Below are 18,086 nucleotides of genomic sequence, written 5' to 3'. Positions count from 1 at the left end.
TGAAAGTCCCTTTGCCCACCCCCCACATGCAAACAGAGCTGGTCTTCCTGGGGGTGCTTGGTTTTTTTCCTGGGGATGTGAGCATGCCTTTGCCTTCATCATGGGGAAGAGAAAACTTGAAAAGCCATTTCCCTGTCCCTCCCCAACACATACACACACTTTTCAGTTGTATCTAATGATTAGAGTGGATCATAGAAGGGGAAAATTAAAAAATGTTTAAAAAAATTACTATTTCCTGCCCATTAGTTTTCAATCTTTATGTCAAAATAAATGCAGGATTCATGTATTTTGCTAATGCTCTGCTAGCTCAAAACTAGGAGTAAACTTCCTAAATTTGTAAACTTGAAGTTTTTTTCCTTTTTTTTTTTTAATAATTTTGGAATTTAGAAAAAAAGTTAGTGCACTGAGCTTCCTCTAGTGCATCTTTTCCATGTTTCCCAAATGATTGCGTTGCCACACGACAATATTAGGAGCATTATTCCAAGCTGGAATAACAGAAAAATATATATATAAATGAAAACAACTTCTTTCAACAGCAGTAGCTGGAGCTGGCAGAGGAGGCCATCAGACTGGGGACAGCATTAATTAGCACTGAGCTAACAAGTCAATTCTGATGTATCAGAAAACATGTGGTACCTAGAGATGCTTGAACACCAGAGGGACAGACTAAAATTGGGAGGGCTGGAAGGAGACCAGGCTTGTCATGGAGAACACCAAGCACTTGAAAATATGAAGAGGGCTCTGCAGGTGTTGCTTTTTAAAATATTCTTCCTGAGCCTTGAACTTATCCTTTACAAAAACTAGAGAGATGTACAGGTGAGATAAAGAATGATAAAACTGGAGGCTGGTACAACAGGTTTGTGGTAGCTGCTGAATCATAGAATGGTTTGGGCTGGAAGGGACCTTGATGTTCTAAATGACATTATATGTTCTTGGACTTTGAAGGTATCAGGCAGATTGTGCTCTTAACGCTCCCCAAAAGTAACGAAAAAGTCCTTTGTTAAAACATCTCCATCCTGGTTTTCCTGTAAATTGGGTGTTGCTTCCTGACACAGCCTTAACACAGCAAAACACCAGGTTTGTCCTTAAGTTTGTTCCACCTAAGGCTGATCTGTGGAGCTTGGTTTCAATCACGTGTTTAAAACTAAAAGCTGCGTGGCAGTGGAACCTAGAGAGGGGCTGGTGCCTTTCCCTCCTTTCCTCCTGCGTGAGCTACCAGGAGGTGGCTGGAGGTGAGACCTGACTGCTGTGCACTGCAGGACAGGAGCAGTTAGAAATGTCATCTCAGGGTTGCGAGCCCTGCTCTCCAAAGTGTTTCTAAATTGTCTTTCCTTGTTTTCCATCTAATTTATGCATATTTTTTACCTCTTAAACTCTACTTAATATTTGCCCCCAAAATACCCCTTGCAAGATGTTTGTAGCTTATGTCCAAGTGAGGGGAGGGTCTTCCAGGTCTGCTGCAGCCTCACGGGGTTGTCCCATGCATGTTTTCTCTGGCTTCCTTCTGGTCCCTTGCAGGTCCTTTCCTCGTCCAAAGAGAGGACAGTTGAAGTACATCCGAGATGCACTGGCCTCTGCTTGTCTGCAAGCAGGGGATGGGGGTTTTTCTGTGGGCTTTGATCTGTGGTATGGCAGCATAATCTGCTGCAGATGTGGAGGTTGCACCAGTTTCATACACACAGAAAAGTCTTGAAAATGGATTGGGAATTGTTAGCAGACTGAGGAATCCAGCAGATGTGGGGACCCCCACTTCCGTCCTCTTCTGCTCACTTGGACCTGGACACCCTTTCTCAAACTAAGTTTGCATCTTCCAAAGAACAGGAGCTGACTTCCAAAACTGTCAGCAGAAGGCAAAGAATTAGAGGAGTGTGTGTAAAAACAGGAGTCCACCTGAGCACAGAGCAGTAAGGTGTGTCAGAGCTTGTCCTGGATGTGTCCATACCCAGGGATCCACAGCTCCCCACAGCCACCAGGTCTTATCCTCTTCCATGCTCCTCCTCAGCAGATGAGGCTGCAGAGCAGGCAGGTTTTTGTGCACTACACGCTCTTATTTCTTGGTCCAGCTTAATCTGAAAAGTGGAAAACTCACATACCAGTGTGGGAGTGGAAGTGGACTTGAAGACAGCAGCAGGGGAAAGAAGATTTTGATACACGTCCTGATTATGAGAGTGGGAGTTTTCTATGCTGAAAAACAGATTTTATGTTAAGAGCTTGAAGTGACTTTCCTGTTTGAAAGCTTTATAGTAAACAAAATGTGATTAACTCCCTTAGTGACTCATCGCAGGAAAGATTTTTGATTTTCAATGTGGTGCTTTTCTATCATATACTTGTTTTAATTATCCCTGCTGCATAATAGAGTTTGATAACAGCTTGGGCAAGGCAGGAGGGAAGGTCATCAAGATAGCTGTCCTTTTTTAATATTCCAGCATTCTTGCACAGAGCCTTTCCTAGCGGCTGTCCTGCCACTGACAGCGCTGCCGGCTGCGGCACATCCTGTGAGATGCTATCAATGCATCCTGTAATCTTAGAAAAGGTTGGAGGGGCAGAGCAAGCTGTGCATGATTCGGGGGGGTCGGAGATGAAGCCCTGACTGTTGACAGCAAGTCTGTCTTGTCCCTGCCTCTGCTGCCCCAGCCCTCGCAGAGTGATGGGGAAGAGAGAGATGGGATCTGCGGGAGCTAACCCGCAGAGCAGCCCTTGGTACCCACCTCGTGTTCCCTCTTGGACCGTGTTACTCTGCTCTGTGCCTTTATGGACCAGCTCTGCTCAGGGCTTTTTTGGTGGTGGTGTGGTTGCTGGGTGGGGGGTGTCCCCTTCATCATGGGGATGAGATGGATACCTTCCAGGCCAGGGTAGTTCTAGGTCTGAGCTCCCAGTGTGGAACCATCTCAGCCGTGTGTGGAGCCAACTTCAGCTGTTCCCATTGCAAATTGCATGAGATGACAGCATGTCTGAGGTCTGAAGGTGCCTCTTCCCTCTGGAGGCAGCTGGGTGGGCCAGTGCTCAGACCTCACTGTAGTTCTCGGGGAGTTTTATGGGTCTGAAGGCCATGGGGGACGTGCTGGGCACCAGCATGGTACAGGCTGCCCACCCACTGGGGACAGAATGGGCACCTGGCTGCTTTGGTACCCTTCCTTGCTCTGTTCCTTGGTCCTGGTCCTTGGTTGTGCAGAGCACCATCACACACCATAGCAACCTTTGCCTTATTGCTATCTTCCTTATCAATCACTTCTGTAAAATACCAATTAGCCCTTACATCATCTCCTTGTTCCTCCTTGCTGGTTCCCATGGCGTTGATTTGCTCCATTGAGTCTCTACTATTTGCCTCCATCAGGTGATGATTTTCCTGCAGCTCGTAGTTGCTGCCAAGAGCTCATGGGGACCCTGCTGCCTTATCTGGTGTTTTCTTTGTTGGCCACAGGATGATATTGTGTACAAATGGCCCTGTCCAGGGGGGCAGTTTCATCCTGTGCTGTGAGATGTGCCATGAGGAGTTTGGGCTTTTACTGCCTTAAATCTGTAGGGTTTTCCAGGTTAATTCTAGGCTAAAAATTACTGGATGTAAATTGTCTGGATTAATGGATTTTGAAATTGTTTAATAGTTTCTGTTTACTGTCCTCATCAGCTAGTACTGGAATGAAAAAAGATTTCATTTTTTTATTACTAAGGAAAAAAATAAATAAAAAACTTATCTGGAACAGCAGATGGGTGAAATCTGCTTCAGCTCAGCAAGGTGCCTGACAACAGGTATAATTTAAGGCTGCAAATAGCTCTACTGCACACTAGTGGGGTCACAAAGACATACATGTCTAAACTTCATCTGGTATCCTTAAGGCTCAGACCATGAAAGAAGCTTATTTCCTAGTAATTTACCTGCCAAGTAAGCTTGTTACTGCTTTTGTGGATCTTTGCTTAAGAAAGTCTATGTTTGGTTAAGCCCAAGGTCCAACTAACTTTTTATGTTGTCTCTAATTGCAGCCATTAGCAGATGCTGGGGAAGGAATATAAAGCGATCTTTTGGTGGCAGCTCCTGGCAGTCAAGTGGTTTAGGGACTTTCCTGGAAGGAGGATGTGTTCAGAAGTCACCCTGAGCCTGGCAATGTCTCTAATTTCTTTTGAACCCATTTGTACTTCCGGCTCCCATAAAGTAAATTATTTGCTCTATTGAAAAGTAGATCTTTGGTTCAGTTCTAAACCAGCTCCCCGTGCCTTCCATCAGATTATGGCAGGAGAAAGGGTCAGTGATCATTCCCAGGTGACCCCTTCTGTGTCAGTCAGGACTTAGCAGACTCTGTCCTCCCTTCTCCAAGCTCAACAGCCCTGGGCTTTCAGACCTCGTACAGCCTCCCATACAGCCTTGGGAACTGGATCTTTCTGCATATTTACTCATTAGGTCTGGGCAGGTTTTTTTGGAAAATCTTTAAGTTCCTGGAATTTGGGATTTTTCTTGAGCCCCAGACCTGCTAAACTTTGGTTAATGCTGCAAGTGCAGAGTTTTAAGTGATTTGGATTAGAACAATAGATCAGAACGTGCTGTAGGGATCTCCTCCTCTGAGCTCTCAGGTTTGAGCACAGAAAGGTCACTGGACTCTGCTTGAAAACCTCCCCTGCTGCAAACTCAGGGAAGCTCAGGATGCTGCTGGTGTAGCCTGCAATGAGTCCTTACAGAAACTCCCTCCCCTCTGTTTTTCTGCTGAGGAAGGCAGGAACATTATAATTAGGGGCAATGTCAGAGGTAGGCAACTACCCCCTAATTGTATGCAGATGATAGAGCTGGTTCAGCCTTTTGACTAGTGAAGCTTTCCTCAATTTGGGATATTGTGATCCTAATCAGGGACCTTTCCCCATACATCAAAGCCATCAGGCTGAACCTGCATACCTTCAGGCTGGCACAGCTTGATTGCAAGGCTTCCTGCTAGCAGGCTCATCCCTGGCCAGGTGTCCTTCCTGCTGTGGACGACTGATTCCTTTTGACTCTTCATCACTGAGGCAAAGAAATTTAATCCCAATATTACTGCCAGCCCTGGAATGGACCCACTGATTTGGAAATTTCACCCTCTTGTTGCCCTGAAATATCAATGCACAGCAACCTCTGATACCTGCTTATTTCATTGCCAACCTCTAACCTAAGGTGGAGCAGACCTGTCATTAGAGCATTCATCTGTGTTTAGATCTGTCAGCTTCCTTCCCCTTCTCCTCTTTTGTTTCTCTAATTACTTTGATTGCATCTCTGGATCCTGCTCAGGGCTGGGGAGGCTTCAGGGTCCCATCCCAGTCTGAGTCTCTATTTCCTTTTCTATAGGCAGCAGAGGTGGCTTTGTCAGAGGGAGAGAACTGGGTCTGGGTTTTAAAATGTGAACACGGCCGTGTTTAGATCTGCAAGGAACTTTTCAGTCTGTTCCACAGAGATGTCCCAGCAGCAGAGCCTGGTTTTCAGCCTTTTCCTACAGCTTCTCCATGCTCAGTGCCTCCCTGGGTTGTACCCAGCAGTGCTGGAAGTCAGGACTGGGAGCACTGGGCTGCTCAGCCAGTCTGCAGAGACCCACCTTCCACCACCCTGTAAGTGATGTGGCATATTCCAGAAAGACAGAAAGATTCTGTGTCAAATTTTCAGTAAACAGGCAGTGGAAGGAGTCATGTTGGAGCTCTCGTTGTGTTATGTTCCCTTGGAGACAATGACTGGGCCTGGGATGCAGATGTGGTGGGTCTCCGGGGGGGTCATTCCAGCCTCTGTGCTTCTGTAGTTTAAAATCTTGAGATAATACTTTCATGTGCAAGATAAAGTAAAATAAAATATTTGTGACGGTGCTTTTGTCTTCTTTTTTTTTTTCCCCAAGGGGCTGATTAAAATTCGAGGAGATCGCTGCTGGAGAGAGTTAACTTGCATGGATTATCACTATGAGGTGAGCAATCTCCACATTAAAACTGATTTCTTGTGGCTGCTTCACTTTGCTAGAAAAATATTCTCCCACCATTTCTCTCCTGCCAGGCACCTCTCCATGTTTTCTTTCTTATCGTAGCCTTCTCCCTCTGGCAGCGCAGCCAACATCCCTGCGCCAGCTCAGTGATGCTGTTTTTCCCAACCACAGTCCTAAAAGACCAGTTTCTCCCCTTCGCCCCCCTCACCATCAGAGTGAAAGGCCTTTTCCCTAGCACTGTGCTGGGTGCTTTCTGTGTATGCTTCCAAAAGGCAGATGTGTGCAGACGGAAGTGGAGCATCTCGGTGCCTTCTAAGATGCTGAGCACTAATCGCTGGCAATTCAGAATTATACGGTTTTATCTCTTTGACATCTGTTTCAGTGATTACATTGCACTCTGATTATGAGCTGTGGTTTGGATTCTGGCTCTGAGTCTTGTCTCCCCTTTGATTACAGAGAGAGGGAGCTCAGTTTCCTCTCTTTTCATACTTATGTTTTTGCATGTGCATTTTGTGTAAACAGTGTGAAAAAAGTTGCTGTGTATAGTGATGCTGTTGGGCGAGTGGCCCTGGTTTAATGAAGGAGATGGTGCTGAAGCAATATTCCCTTCTCCAGAGTAACATCACAGCCAGTGAAAATGGCACAGTGCATTTGAACACCTCTGGTCTCTAATCCCTGTCAGTGTAAGGAGCGGGTGAGCAGCACTTCTGTTGGCACGAGGTTGCCAAGGCTCAGCCTGGGGCTCATCCTGTGCTGCTCAGACCTGGTACCTCTTTGTGCCTCAGCCACACAGTAATTTTCAGGCAGCCTGAGCTCTCAACCCCTGGAGATCTACCTTGGGGGTGACATTCTCAGCGGACCTTCGTCATGTCTGGAAACCATTTCCCCATTCCGGTTAAAGCTGGCAGAGCCTGACTCCCCTGGCCTGCAGAACGTGTGCCAAGGTGTTGCCTGTGAGCTCCTTGTAGCAGGGTAGGCACAGTGAGCAGTGGGGACAGGGATGGTGTACAGGACCTCTGCCTGTCCACTGCTGTGTGACAAGAATTGCATATGAGTGCCAAAGACTGCAGTACCAGTCCTGTTACAGGGCTGCAATTCCTCTCCCCAAAACAGGAAAAAAAAATAAAATCCAGAAATGGACTTCCCAGGTGCTCCCAGGACTCCTTTGGTTTTTGCTTCTGTGACTGAGTTAACTGGTTGCATGTTGCCAACTGGAATTTTGCAGGTCTAGAAAGCTGTATCTGCCTTTTCAGCTTTAATGCTCCTTTTTTCTGTTGTTCTTATCATTTACTTTGAATGGGGTTTCACCTGCTGAATGCAAGGGTGACCTTTAACCAAGGCTGCTGCTCAGTTAACTCTGTTGGACCATCAGCCTCCTGCCCCATTCTGAGTAAAACTTGGGATGCAAAGACCCTTCAGTGCTGTCGTTCTTAATCCCAAACACAAAGGTGGCTGTGATGAATTGCCCTTCCTTTTTGCCTGGCAGAATGAGGGCTCTGCTCCATGTGCTGCCAGGCTCCCAGCAGCCGTGGGGGAAAAGCTGCCTCCAAGGGAGCCCCCAGAACCCCCTGGCTGGCTCTGCCAGTGACCCCAGCCCACAACAGTCAGCTACGTAATCCCAAATACTTCAAATCAAAACCAGAACGAGTTCTGTAGCCCAGAAGGCTAATTAAGACCATTTCTGTCATATCCATAATGCTGGATCCCCAGCCTGTGCAAGTAATTGGGAACAGGGGCAGGGGGCAGATCATATTATCAATATCAATTATTTTAATCCACACAAAAGAAGCTGCAATAAAAGGAAAATGAAAGAGGCCAAACTTTGTCTCCCAGCAATAACAAAGGACTGCAATTCACCTGCTGGTTTCAACCAGCTGGAGAGGGGTAGAGAAGGGTGAAGCTGAAGATACCTCTGCAAGGGGGGGAGGGAGCTGGGAATCTGCTCATAATTAGGATGATCAAACTGGGTATTGGACCAGCTCGTAAATGGACCTGGGCCAAATGTAGTCTGCTGTGATGTATGTTGGCCACCCCAGCTCTCCTGTTCCAGTCCTGATCTCCAGTCCAAAATCTACATGGGCTTCTCTGCCAAGAGCATTAATGGAAACACATGGCTTCCATCTCTCATGTGGTGAGCACCCTGGACTATTTATTTGCAGTGGAACCAGCAGCTATGCTCGTGGAAAATAACATTTCCACTTTTGTCAGGAATCGTGTGTAAAATAGTAAAATGTTGTTATGGCTTGGGTAATTAAATGGAGCATATTTTTCCTCCCTCTTTCCTTTCTAATGTGCAGGGCCTTAATCCCAGCCTTTATGGAGGCCTGTTCCTCAACTGAAGACTCTCTGTTTAGAGGGCTTACGATCTGTGACACTGTGTAATTTGGAGAGGGAAGTAGCAGAATGCATGGTTTGCATAGGAAAGGTATTTTCCTACCAGCCTAACTCTCCTCTCATCCCTGAGGAGTAGATGGGCTCCAGTAAGGCAGATGCTGATGGAGATGAGAAGACTTTGCTACACCACCATATGCCAACTTGGAAACTACCTGGAGTCTGGGATGAGGGTAGAAACACTTGATGGTTTAATTGTGCCTCTGGGTGTCAGGAGCCCCAAGCTCTGACCCCAGCTTGGCCAGACACTGTAAACAGGGAGTTTAACCTCCCTCTGTTTAGTTTCTTTGCTAATGTGGCCAGAGGCTCTAAGGTGTGTGTGTATGTTTGTACCTTGGTGTGGTCAGGGCTCCTGATGCCTGTGCCCTGGAGATTCACATGCAGCAGTGTCTGCATTTGCCTGTGAACATGGACATGCCAGGGTGGTGATTGGCAGGTGAAGTCCTGGGGTCCAACATGCCATGGGCTTTATTTATTGGTTGGGTTTGCTGTTGGTTCCCTGCCAGCTGTGGTTAGATGGCTTTTTTCCCCTAAGAAAAGAGAGGCTTTTGCTCAGTGGAACCTGTTCCTGATGCAGTCCATGCAGAGGGAAGCTGCTTCTGGGTTTTAGGTCTGTTTGTCATCATGATTATTAAGCATTTATCTGCTGTGTACACAATGGTTTACAAATATGTGTGCAGTGGTTTGCAGGCTGGAGCTAGATCTCTGCTTCCACTGGAGCACATGGCAGGGATCCCACAGCGTTTGGTGGCATCCTGCCCTTTGGGTGAGATGGAGCAGCTTCCATTCCCTGCCTGTGTCAGCTGGCAGACTTGGCTGAGCATGTCCCCTCCCTGTCCCTGCTTGCTTCTGAGGGCATCCTTCCCCCCTGCAGAGGGCAACAGCTCCCTCCCATAGCCAGGCTCCCATATGGACCAATGAAGAAGTCTGCTATGGAAGGTTTTGTGCCACTTGAGGCCATTTCTGGAGCTTGCAGGACACTGCTGGAGCATGGGCTGGAGCAGCTTTCTAACTGATGTCTGTTGGTACCAGGACTGTGAGCCAGGCACAGGACTGGGGAGCACCAACCTGCTCCCCAAGGGCCTCTCACCACTCCCTCCTGTGTCAAGGTTTATCTGGCCCAGGCTCTGCTGATTCTGGGTGTGCTGCTCAGCTGGCACAAGCACAGTGCTTTAACATGCTCCAAATGGAGCAACTCCTCTTGTGCAAGACCCGTATTTTAAAATCTCCCCACCAACCCTGCAGCTCTCCCACCTTCCCGCTTACACCACAGAGCACCTTGTGACCATATGTCTTGGCACAGGCCAGGTTTGGGTGGCACAGGCAGGAGAGGAGAATTTCTGACCCACAACCACTCCAAATGGAGCCTGCATTTTTGGATGCTGGTGGTGGTCTTGGCAGAGCAGTTAAGCAGATAATCTTAGGGGTTTAGGAACGGGGAAGTCCTACGTGGTCACATCTATTGCGTCTCCCCGTATTCCAGTGCATGAGGCCTCCCTGTGGGATGCAATCCAGTGATGCATTTTTATAATGGTTGCCAAAGTATTGTTGCTTTTTAATTACAGACAGATATCTTGTAAAATTCAGCCACCAACTGGTGGGAACAGCTGCTGAAGCAGCTGCTCGGGGAGGCGAGTGCATGGAGGGGAGCCCCACTGAGCATCCTCCTCCTCTGCCAGCTTTGCGCTGAAACTGCTGGAGCTGGTAAACACATCCAGGGGGTCCCTCACGTCCCCGTAGCCTGTTCTCAGCAAGGCTGGTGCTGGGTGAAGGTCATCAGAAGTGGCACATACCAGGCAAAAAGCGTGTGGCCCCTCTGCTCACAACTAGAACAGCTTGCATTGCACAACTAGAACAGCTCTGCATTTTAACGTAATTATGTTTAAGTGATCTTAGGAAGAGAACACCTTTTATCCAAGGGTTTCTCAATGATGTCCATTCCTTGCTGCAGAAAGCCAGGCTAGGAAGGCAAACTTACTACTGAGACAAAGATGAGACAAAGGGATAAAGGAAAAGGAAAAGAAAAACCCACTCCCAAAGCAGCAAAATCTTTGTCAGCATTGGAAGTGAGACCCAGGATTTGCTTTCCCACAGTGGGGTTATCTGTAGGGGCTCAGAGTGGGTTGGTTGCCACCAAGCAGGAGAGTCTGAAGGACTTTACTGAACCAGCCTCTACTTACTAACAGAGTCACATGTGAGTTCTGAATTTGTCAGTGCTGCTGAGAAAAGCTTTGTGCTTTACGTAAGATGCTGCGCAGCCACAAAGGTCACTTCTTCTGATCTGTACAAATTGTCACTAATTATTCTGTAACTGTTTTTCTTAAATAGAGGCTGTCAGTCAGTGCTCCAGCTTCTGGCATACAACAGCCCTCCAATTCCTGGAGAAGCTCTGGGAGCACAATGTCTTTTGTACCTAATTAGGGGCTTGCTGACTGATAGCTGTGCTGATAACGATGAGAAGGAAGCTCTACTGCTCTTTAACTGCCTCTTGATTTCTTTTCTCCCTTCTCTACACTGTTAGACTTCTCTTCACCTTGTTAGACTTTTCACCTAGCTTTTTCCAACCTATTAGGAAACAAAAAGTAAATAATCTCTAGCAATTATTTTTGATAAATCAGCAAATTATCTGCTTTCATGATCCCTGATGTCTCAGGATGGGCTTTATTCCAGCAATTTGTGTGGCTGGGAGCAAAACTGTTCCTAACAGGGAAGCAGGTACCAGATCTCATGCTCAAAATATATTTTTTAAAAATCAAATTAATGTGAGGGGGAGAGTGCTGAATTAGAAAACAAGAACATTTAAAGCAAGTTTTAGAGTGCCATGCAATGTGGTTTGGAGATCTACTTTTTAATAAAATATTATAAAATATTTATGTAGCATTCTAAATTTACAATTATTGGCCATTTACAGGTTTTTCTCCATTCTGGAAATAATGTAGTTGAATCCTGGAAGGATCAATGGTCACAATAATTAATTATTAAGGCAAATAAAATGTATTCCCAAGCTGTGGCTTCACTTTGAAACTCCTGAGTCTGTCCAGGCTGTGAGAGCTCAGGTTCAAGAAGTGGGCTTTCCCAAACAGGTGTCTTTTGGGGGAAGCACAGATCTTCCCTGTACAAGAGCCACCAAAGGGAAACCAAAGAACCCACCTGGTGTTTCTGGCTCAGTGTGGCTGAGCCCTTCAGTGAACACCTTCCTCCCTTGCTGGTGTGAAAGGTCTGGGTTTGTTTCACTGAATGCAGAGCAATTTGTGTCTCTGCTCCTTCCTCTGCACAGGGCATGAACTCGCCCACTTTTGATGATGGATTTTGCTACCAGGTCACAGCAGTTACCAAGGTCATGGCTGCTGCCAGGTCCTGGTGTGTGTGGTATTAGACAAGGTTTCTCACAGAATTGGTTGAGGTTTGAAGGAGGGACAAGATGCAGCCTTGACATGGGGAAATTCTACAGGGTTTTTTCCAAAAGCATTTGAAAAGGGCATGGGAGTCAAGCCCTCCAGGCGTGGAGGGCCTGGGGTGCATTCAGCACTCCTGGACATGTGGCTGTAAACCCAGGACAACTGCCTGTCCTCAGCATTTTGTGAGGGTTTGAAGAAGTGACCATGGCACTTGGTAGATGTGTCCTGAGTTCCTGGAGTTGCTCACAGCCTGTCGTTCCTGGAGACAGGAAAATTTGTACTCTGAAAGCTGTGTTTTTATAAAATTATGAGAGAAGAGAGTTGTGATTCATCTCTGCCCTCACTGGGCAACTTGCCCCATAGAAGCCAAAGCTGCTGGTGGTGAGTCCTCCACAAACACAGCAAGGCAGAAACCCACCTGCCTGTGGGGGATTGTAAATGCAGGTTGTTTTCATCTCCTGTTGTAAAAGTAAATTGTTCTTTGACTTAAGGCATCTGATACCAGAAGGAAGAGCACCCTTGGGTTCAGCTTTGGTTTTTGTTTTGGGTTGTTTGTTTTTTTCCAGTTAGTCTTAAGTTTTGAAAAATGACCCTTTTGGAGCCATAATTGAGAAACCAGTTGTCCTCATTCGCACATATCGAAGGGCTGCTTAGTGTGGGTTTGAGGCTGAGGATTAGGTGCTTTCTTCTGGTTTTTGGTGATTTGCATGATGTCAGTGCTAGCACTGGAAGAAGGGCCAATTCCTGACCTGGCCTGTGATCAATTAAGTAACAAGATCCATCATAAGGTAAGTGCATGAAGCAATAATATTGGCAGATAAATGTCAACACGACATCAAAAGCTTATTATTCTGTATCTGGATTTTGTATCAGGCTCCTGCAAAAAGGTCTCCATCTGAGACAGGTTTTCAGATGAATCCCAGGTGCTCTGTGTTGGATGCAAAATATCTTTGAGTGCAATTTGCTGGAAATATTTGTTATTCCCAACTTCGGGCTGGGCTCTGTTGTTCTAATAGTATTTAAATGTGCACATCACTTAGAGAGAGAGCAAATGCTTTTAGTAGCAAAAGTTGTGCTCAGCTTGCCAAGATAACCTTGCTAGGTTTTCTCAGGTTGGGTTTACTGGCAGAAGCAGCTTCTGTGACTATGTAGCTTCCAGTCAAGCAGTTCTGGGAAGGAGACTGAGTTTTCCAGGCTTTGGGCATTGGCAGTGGGCTCTGCTGTAGATGATCAGTGCTGCTGGACATGTGGCCTGAGCTCTCAAAAGCTGCAAAGCAATAAATTCTCCAAAGTGTAACCATCCTTATGGAGTTGCAGCTTTAGGAGACATAATGAAAAATACTGACATTTATGCCCAGTTGTGCTGGGTTTTGAAAAGTGGAAAGGAATATGGGTCTTGTGCAGTCAGAGCACGCTCCAGAAGAGCAAGGGTGATTAATACCATTGAAACTTAAGCAGAACAAAAGCAGATTTCTCCTACTTGCAGGGACATAGTGGGTGATACTTTATTCCAAGCAGGGCAGGCAGGGAACTGCTTTCCAGAGTCCTGCACTTGGGAGAGTGCAGGTTTACTGTCAGCCAGTGTTTGGACCAGGAGTCTGGCTTGTGTTACCCTGCACAGCAAACATGACAGACGAATGGTAAGTGGATTCCCAACCACCTCAAAGTCAACATCAGTTCAGCTGTCATCTTAGTCAGGATCCTGGTAGTGAATTTAGGAGAAAGGGGAGGAGCGTCTGGTCAGAGAAATATTGAAATAAAAGGCAGAGCTGCAAATTAGCATCATAAACCAGACCCAGCATCTTTGGCCCAGCTTCAGGAAACCACACAGTACTGAAGTAAATTGGAAATAAGCAGGTGCTGAGAGAGAAACTTTCAAAATAGCTTCAAAAGGGACCTGATGGCAGGAGTTGGAGGGATGGGGTGTAAGGATGCAGTAAGTGATCCCTCCCAGAGCCCAGACCATGGGCAGAACAGCACCCACCTTGCTGTGGGATTTTATTGAAGTTCAAGAACTGCTTTATTTCTGTCAGTTTTTTCACCAGAAGCAACTGTATTGCAACAATCCCAGGTGAGGAGAGCAGCTCTGGCAGTCTCACCTCAGCGTAAGCCAAGCAGGTTAGTGGCAGCTGCCACTGGAGGCACCCACCACTTCCCACCAGTTGCCCTAGCTTCCCCCTGATTTCCAGCAATATTAAGCCAGGACGAACTAGCAGAAATTTAGTGGAAATGCCCTCAGGGAACTTTCTGTTGTGAAGCCTTCTGAGGATTTTGAAGCGTAGGAAGACATTATCCCTCCCCAGTGCTGGGATCAGCAGCAGAACTGTCAGTCACAGCCTGTAAATGCATTGGGAATATGCCAATACCGTTTTCAGCAGTAATACAATTCCTCTTCCTGGATTCTTTTCTGTTTTTCTTAAGGATTTGTTTTAAGCCTGGTGAAAGCTTCCTGTACAACTATTGGATTTCGTCTCTTCGTTACACTCTCCCACTGTTTCAAACTCGTTTAGAGACCACCCAGGACCCTCATCACTTGCCTTAAATATTCTCCTCTTTGCTCTTCCTCCCCCCTCTGCCCATTTGGTCTTTTTCAATCCTAATCAGATTAATCTTTACAACCCAATTTGCAGCCACTGAATCAGCTCTCCATGCTCTGCCCCTGTAGGTGGCTTTAATCTGGCTGGCCAGCTTCTCCAGCGGCCAGGAACGATGGAGCCTGTCGCTTCCCCCTGCCAGGGGCTGTGGGGAATAATCTCCTGCTGATGAAATGTTCAGGACCCAGGAGGTTTGTCAGCTTTGAAGATAACAGAGGCAATGCTCCGATAATTATTTAAATTGTGGATTTATGAGCTAGTTAATGGTGTGTTTTAAGAAATCTGCAAAGAGAAGAGAGATGACAAATTTCAGTGCTATCTGGAAGGCAGAAACAAGAGGGGGAAACAGTAGAAGAAAATGTAAGAGCTTTCCAGTCTTTCCAAGTAACGTGTCTGTTGTCTCTCTTGCTTTATGGACAAGAATTACTCAGTTGGCCTCTCTGGTATGGTGAGAGTAGCTCTGTTTCTATCATGGCATCTTGATCCTTCAGGCTGCACAAGCCCATCCAGCAGGGATGCTGGCCAGGCTGCCCGGCCCTGGCCCCTCTGCTGTGGTGGGGCAGCCTTGACACCCAACCTAGGACTTGCTCAGACCTTGTCCAGAGCCCTCAAACAGGTGCGCCCACCCCTGCCTACCCCAAGTGGTCAAATCTAGTCTCCGTGGCAATAAGTATCTCAAATTTTTGAACATCCTTTGTGGCATGCATGGACTTAAAATACTCTCTTTTCTGGTCTCCTAGATAGCAACGTGCCAACTGCAGTCTAGGGAAGAGTTGATCTCCTCATCCGTTCCCACCATACCCTGGGTTGTGGGGCTTTGACCACCATTCCAGTTCCCTTGCTTTGGAGATCTTTGGGATGATGCAAACTGTCAGTGTTTGCCAACATTTAGTGCTCTTTTTTTTTTTTTTCCATGATGTTTGCTCTCAACGGTCCAGAAATCTAAGTGAAACTGAAACTCGAACACTGGGATTTCGTGTCGTATAAACTGAAAAATGGTCTCTACAGAGCTCCAAAATACAATTAAATTATCTACAAAACAGCCTACATCCTTGCCATCTGCTTTTTCAGGGAAAGCAAAATAACTGCATGCTTTTAATTGCAGATAGGATTTAAACAAATAGGATGTTGGTTTACAAGCTGGTGCTTTTTTCTTTGGAGGTGAGATTACATTTTCATCTGATTATGAAAACATGCTACTGTTTCATCTCTTTCTTTGACTATTAAATGTGATAAGTTGCTTAATGAATTTTCACATAAGAGAGAAGTCTGTCCTAATTTAATAAGTAAAATATTGAATTTGTTGTTTACAAAATAGCAGAGACAAAGTTCTGTTGAAGAAGCTGCATTCCCAGGGGTGTTTGCCTGTCTCTCCTCCTCTGTTCTCTTACTAGGATTTTCTAGTGGGAATAATCATAAGGAACTATTCCAGTTCTCAGGTTAACGGTGTATTAATCATTACATGCACCAAAAGCTTTAAGCTCAGCTTGAAGTTTTATCTCCACAGAGATGTTGGTCTGTCCAGGAGAAGGACCAGCCATTGGCAGAATTTCCTGAACAGCAGAGCTTTTCCCTTTGCTGCTTAAAGTTTGAATCATTTGCATATCTTCTATTTGCATTTAATTTATACCCTTCCCATTGCAATTCTGTGTTCTCAAGCTTTCCATGTTGAGCATATACTTGCTGGGAATGGCAGCACACAGGTAAGATCACTTCAGTAACCAGGGGGCTGAGAACCTGATAAAATTCCCATCCACGTACCCCTTCCTATTGTAGATCAAGAAGAATTCCACCTATTTCTCCAATACAGTTTTTTTTTGTGTGTCTTGCAACTAGTCCAGTGCTCCCAGCAAGCCCTCAGAGCTCTGTAAAAAGAAAAATAAGGCATAAGAATGGTCCATGAATGAGTTAATAGCAAGTCTCTGCTGGGGTGTTTTGCTCCAAAGTCGTGTGCGCCAAACTGACCTTTAATCTTGGAATATAAATCACTTTCCAGTCCTATTATTTGTAAAATCCTACAGGCTTGCAAATGCACAAAAGAAGCCTTTGTCTCTTATTAATTTAATTTATAGGTTAAAGTTTCAAATCAGTGGCAAGCAAAAGCTGATTTACTATTCACTTCAGGAATTGCTGCTCTGGAAAGCACGGCATTTGCTGGACTGCCTGGGAATTGTGATATGTAATTAGGAGCTTCTGTAATTATGTATAATGTAATATAATTTGCTTATCTTTTTTGGTATGTATTATACATAAAAACTTGGAGGGCAACTCAATGTGGATTAGCTCTTTCAACCCTAAAAACTCAACAGATCAGTAAAACCCCCTTTTTTTGGTCTTATTCTATTAACTTTGTGGCAGGATCAATGTTTTCAAGCACTTGAAGTTGCTGCCCTTTTTTAGCTGTAGAATCATCCCATCATCTCCTGTCCAAGTCCACTTGTGCTGTGATAAAAAAGAACCACTTTTGTGATGAAATGTAGATAAAGGCTGTACAGAGCTTTTCCCCACCAGTTTAAAGCAAGACAACCATTCCTGTATTTTAATTTGATTTAAGCTATGAATTTCCCATGTGGAGTCAGGTGTGGGACGCTGGTTTCTCCTCCTAGGGTTCAGAGTCTTCCCATCTCCAACTCAGACCCATTTCTTCCACTTCTTGGGATTTGTAGTTAAGCAATTTTGTAACCAAAGTTTTTTGTTGTTGTTTTGTGGCAGGTTTTTTTCTAGTCTGTCTCAGAATAACTTGAGACAAAGGAATAGAACATTTTCATAACTGCTGTCATACCACATTCCAGGGTAAAAGCTTTGACTGTCCAAGGTGCTCACTAGGAGCTTTTACTCTTGACCAATTTACAAGGTAAAAAAAGGATTGTGAATTGTTGGAAATATTTCTATTAAAAATGGCATTTGTCCTACTCATATTCCTGAATTCACTTATCTGTATTTTCCAGGGATCATGTTCTTCCTCTTCCCTTTCAGCCTGGCCGTCTCAATAGCTAAAAGGGGTTTTATTGCCTTAGCATTAATCAAGACATTTGACAGAATTGAACTGGATCCTGTCCAATTAGACTGAGACAATATAGAATTTCGAGCTGTCATGTTGGATCCATTTGGATGTAACACAAGCTTGTCGGGCTCTGCAATCAATCCATGGGTTCAACCATCCCAGCCTGGGGTGGAGGAGTGCCCACCTTGCCCCTGCAGCCAGTGAAGCTCTGCTGGGCTTTCCTGTCAGCTGCTGAGGGCACTGGACAAAACCTCTGCAGGACAAGCAGGGAGAACCTTTTTTTCCTTCTTCTTAGAGCCACGTCCAATGACCACATTCAACGACCTGTTAAAATCTGGAGTCTTGCTGCTGGTTCCTCTCTTCCCCCAGGCTCAGCACTTCAAGCCATTGGCTGCCTTGGTGAGTTGGGACCAGCACCCCTTTTTCACCTGCATTTCCCATTAGGAGTATAGATATAAGGAAGAAATATTTTTCTGGTTTTATTATTTTTTTACACTCAGAGAGGTGGTAGATGCTCCATCCCTGGAAACATTCAAAGTCAGATTGGATGGGGCTCTGAGCAACCTAAAGATGTCCCTGCCCATGCAGGGGAGTTGGACTAGATGATCTTTAAAGGTCCCTCCCAACCCAAACTGTCCTGTGATTCTATTATTCTACTGTTGTTTTTTTTTAACTTCTGGATGTCAGGCCATCTCTGCTCAGGAAGAGGAGAGCATGGGGAGACATGAGCCCACAACTCCCGAAGCTAAGTGAATTCTGCTCTGCAAATGATACTATTTAA

General features: G+C 45.7%; 1 protein-coding gene across 1 annotated transcript in view; it reads left to right on the top strand.

The window, feature by feature from the left end:
• The window catches only part of LMF1 (lipase maturation factor 1), a 180,337-nt gene that overhangs the window by 66,456 nt on the left and 95,795 nt on the right, over positions 1-18,086 (top strand). The window contains exon 5 of the mRNA XM_051632446.1: positions 5,838-5,903. Within this exon, the coding sequence (XP_051488406.1) occupies positions 5,838-5,903 (66 nt within the window). The remainder of the gene's footprint in view (positions 1-5,837; positions 5,904-18,086) is intronic.

This window comes from Apus apus, chromosome 14 (genome assembly GCF_020740795.1).
Source record: "Apus apus isolate bApuApu2 chromosome 14, bApuApu2.pri.cur, whole genome shotgun sequence".
Taxonomy (NCBI): Eukaryota; Metazoa; Chordata; class Aves; order Apodiformes; family Apodidae; genus Apus; species Apus apus.
Note: the sequence above shows the minus strand (reverse complement) of the source record. Positions and strands in the feature narration are given on the sequence as shown.